This window comes from Elephantulus edwardii, unplaced genomic scaffold (genome assembly GCF_000299155.1).
Source record: "Elephantulus edwardii isolate Elephantulus edwardi_28Jun2011 unplaced genomic scaffold, EleEdw1.0 scaffold00269, whole genome shotgun sequence".
Lineage (NCBI taxonomy): Eukaryota > Metazoa > Chordata > Mammalia > Macroscelidea > Macroscelididae > Elephantulus > Elephantulus edwardii.
In genome coordinates, this window is record NW_006400019.1 from 3,456,225 (window position 1) to 3,460,686 (window position 4,462).

General features: G+C 41.3%; 1 protein-coding gene across 1 annotated transcript; it reads left to right on the top strand.

Moving 5' to 3' along the window:
* Positions 1–2,419: 2,419 nt before the first annotated feature.
* On the top strand, positions 2,420–3,524 carry SPRY3 (sprouty homolog 3 (Drosophila)). The gene has a single exon (XM_006899958.1). The coding sequence runs from the start codon at positions 2,484–2,486 to the stop codon at positions 3,351–3,353; it is 870 nt and encodes a 289-aa protein (XP_006900020.1). The 5' UTR covers positions 2,420–2,483; the 3' UTR covers positions 3,354–3,524.
* The last annotated feature ends 938 nt before the right edge of the window (positions 3,525–4,462 follow it).

The window sequence follows — 4,462 nt, forward strand, 5'->3', positions numbered from 1 at the left end:
AAAAATAGTCTGGTCATATTATTTTCCACCGTCATTTATGAAATACACATTATTTTTCCTGGTTTTTTTGAACTTTGGATCTATTTCAGCATTATTTGCTTGCTGATGGAAATATAATAAAGCACTATCCCCTCTCATTTGTTCATTTCTATTTCTCCTCCAAGATGTGTATCCTTTACAGTAGTGTGATTAACTGATCTATTTTTAACAAGACTGAAATCTGACAGATTTCAAATATATACTTTATTCATGCGAATGCTCCCTAGGTCCTAATGCCTACAAGATGTCCCTTGTATTTGTGTGGGGGTTACTTTGCATATACCTTCTCCACTGTTCAGTATTCCAAGTGGTGTGATGTTGTATTGTTTACACAACCATATCATATTCTCTTTATGGTCACCATCATCAGTACTGTTTTTATTGTGTACTGTAGAGTTGGCGCTAACCCATAGCTGACCCTCTGGCAGATTTTCAGAGGCAGTTAATCGCATGGGAGGAGACTGCCCATCCTTCTTCTGAGGAGCCTTTGGATTGCAGCACAGCTTCTTGCCACGAGGCCACCAGATATCAGTAACTCCCTGTTATCAGTACTAACTAGTCTTGATCAGATCCTTTGGGGAGTGATCACTCAATTTTTTCTGTTTGTGATCCAATGGAAACACAAGCTTATACTTTCTAGATAATTAGTTTAATTATGATATGAGAATTTGATTGTTCTGTAACAAAGCTAATTTACTATGTAAAGTAAGAATGAAGGGAGAAAGTACACATAGAATAAATCTAGTAAATTCTTTTAATAGATAGTTGACTCAGAGTGAAGTGGGCTCATCTTTTATGACTGCCTCATCTCCAGTGTTATTATAAGATGATGAAAACAATTATATAATTTGTCTTGGCTTTCTTATTCCTTACACTCTTGGAAAGCTTTGCTTCTCTAAGCAAATTCTTATTGCCCTACAGACAGTCTAATTCCTGCCTTCTGTGTTTCTTCAATGCCTCTGCCATTATCTTAATCTTTCTCACTTACTTATATTCATTGGATCAATTAATTACCTTTCTTCTCCGTTAATTTCTGCCTGTTTCAAATGGCACTGAAAAGGAGACATTTTATTAATGGTCTTTGCATTTGAAATTAGATTCCATTTTTATCAGAATTCTGATGTTCAAGGCTTAGCTTTCTCTGTATTCTCAAATACCTGAATAAGTTAACTACTCCTGTAAACTTAGTCCTTTGAGAGAATAAAGGGGCTAAAAAAAATCTGATCTCTGATATTAAAATGCTTTATGGTTTGTATAGGGTGATCAGGCTTGTCTGTAAAGAAGTTTATTGTGGTTTTTAGTTGCCATCAAGTCCACTACAACTCGTATCAACACTGAAGTTTCACAACGCTGCACTATCTTCGTGTTCACCACCATGCTCACAATCACTATGTCAGTACATATCCTTAAGATCTTCCGCTCCTTCACTGACCCTCTACTTTTCCCAGCATGAGGTCACTTTCCAAGGACTGGACCTTCTTGATAACATACCCAAAGTATGTGAGACAAAGTTTCACCATCCTTCCTTTAAGGAGCACTCTGGTTGTGCCTCCTTGAAGCCTTTATTTGTTCTATTGGGAGTTAATTGGATATTCAATACCCTTCTCCCACACCAATATTTCTAGTCAATGATCCTTCATCATCCAACTTTCACATGCATATGAAGCAACTGAAAATATCATGTTTTGGATCAGTCACACCTTACTTTTTAAACTGACATTCTTGCTCTTTGGAAAATCTCATCTCTATGTATCATAATGTTGCTAATTGGTCCAGAGGATTTTTGTCTTTTTTATGTTAAGATGTAATCCATGTTGAAGACTGTAGTCTTTGATCTTCTGTAGCAAGCACTTGAAATCCTTCTCACTTTCAGCAAGCATAGTTGTGTCATCTCAATAATGCAGGTTTTTTTTATTATCCTGATCCCACATTCTTCTTCATAGGGCCCAGTTTCTCAAATTATTTGCTCAGCATACAGACTGAATAGGTATGGAGAAAGGATACAGCCCTGATGCACATCTTTACTGATTTTAAGCCACGTAGTGTCCCCTTGTTCTGTTTGGATGACTGCTTGTTGGTCTAGGGATAGGTTTTGCATGAGCACAATTAAATGTTCTAGGATTCTCATTCTTCTCAATGTTAGTCATGTTTGTTATGAGTCACACAATAAGATGTTAAGAAGTCGGTGAGGAAAATGATAAATGAAAGGTGTAACCTGAACTGCAAAGTAATCGAAGGTAGTGGTGGCGATAGGTTCTAACCTCTTCTGGTTCCCTGTAAAGTGCTCATTCCTGTGTGTTTCTTCTTTTTTTTTTTTTCTTTCTTTCTTTCCTCCTAGGATATTCTGATGTGCCGTGATGTTCATATAACTACAAGGTCTCCTCTATATCACCATAAGTGCCACCCTCACTCAAAACTAGTTGGAGTTCAAGAATCAAAGCAAAATGGATGCTTCAATAACGGATGATTTCCAACAAATTCTGCCTATTGAACAGCTGCGTTCTACTCACGCTAGCAATGATTATGTGGAACGGCCTCCACCTCCCTGTAAGCAGGCCCTTTCAAGCCCTTCCCTTATCGTGCAAACCCACAAATCTGATTGGTCCCTGGCTACCATGCCTACTGCTCTCCCCCGCAGTCTCAGCCAGTGCCATCAATTGCAGCCCTTGCCTCAGCTTCTGAGCCAATCTAGCATTGCCAGTTCAATGTCCCATAGCACCACTGCCTCTGATCAAAGGCTCTTGGTCAGCACTACACCCTCACCTTCAGGCCAGTCCATCATCCGAACCCAGCCTGGAACAGGGGCCCAAGCAAAGGCTGATGGAGCTCTGAAGGGAGATATTGAGCAATCGGCAGTGCACCCTAGGGAGCACCTTTTCATCTGTGAGGAGTGTGGGCGCTGCAAGTGTGTCCCCTGTACTGCAGCTCGCCCTTTACCCTCTTGCTGGCTTTGTAACCAGCGTTGCCTTTGCTCTGCTGAGAGCCTCCTCGATTATGGCACTTGTCTCTGCTGTGTCAAGGGCCTCTTCTACCACTGCTCCACTGATGATGAAGACAACTGTGCCGATGAGCCCTGCTCCTGTGGGCCGAGCTCTTGCTTAGTCCGTTGGGCAGCCATGAGCCTCATCTCCCTTTTCCTACCCTGCCTGTGCTGCTACCTGCCTACCCGTGGATGCCTCCATCTGTGCCAGCAGGGCTATGATAGCCTCAGGCGACCAGGCTGCCGCTGTAAGAGGCACACTAACACCGTGTGCAGAAAAATCTCTTCTGGTAGTAGTGCACCCTTCTCCAAGGCCCAGGAAAAGTCTGTATGACCTTCCTACAACCTGGAATAAGAGTTTTCTCCTTTAACCCCCATCAGTAAAAGGCCTCACTTTTGAAGAGGGGAAAATGTAATAAACTAGCCAAAGTTAGGGCCTCACCTCTTTTGTTCCTGCAGAGTCAGAGGAATGGCCAAGTACATCCTGGTATAGGATGCCAGGATGCCTTGTTCTTCTCCCAGTATCTATCCCACTCCTCTTCAACCTTTTTACATCCCGCCAGCTCAGCCTTTATGGCTGCCATGACAAATTCAGGTGATAAATAGGCATGAGGATTGGACACTGAGGACCCCCATAGCCTGCAACATGTTTAGGGGCTCCCTAGTATAAAGCCTCTCATGTGCGGACTCTAAGCATCACTCTGCTTTCCACAGTGCCTTTGGGAGCTTTCTTCTAAGATGGTTTTCACAGGTTAATGTGGAATAGCATCCAATCTCCCAGGGAATCTGACTCCTTCTCCTTCTTTCTTCCTTTCTTCTTTACTCTCTTCTTCCATTATCCTAATCTATGCTACTCTCCCTTCATTCCCACCTCTCTGCTTTTACTCTTTCTCCATCAGACTAATCATTGCTGTGACTCTATTACTATATGTTTGACCTATCTTTGTTTTTCCTTGCCTGTCCTTTTTCTCTAATACTTCCCAAAGTGCTATTTCTCCATAGGTGTTTCTTTTGTCTCTGAATTTTGCTATGCTATATATTTACTAATTTTTATTAAGGGATATGGATTACTGTAATGAATTGATCACTAGCAATAGTCTATATCTGATATGTATGTGTGCATTCACAACCACACTTATCTGTTTGTGATCATATAAGGCAAAGTTATCTTACATTTACAGGTTTAGTTATTTAGAATCTTACTCCCATTTCCAATAATGACTTGTAGTACTGACAGATTCCACTAGCATGCTGAGTAGGATAGTGAATCAGGATGCTTCTAACTTTGTATGTCTGACCCAAGTGCCAAAGGCAGACGTGCTTTATAACTAAATGAACAAAGCAAAGGATATTAGGGAGGTCTGTCTCTCTTAGAAGCTAACTGCCCTGAGACTGCATGGCTCAGGCCTAAGGACATAAAAAGTCAGAAAACTTTAGAGCTGG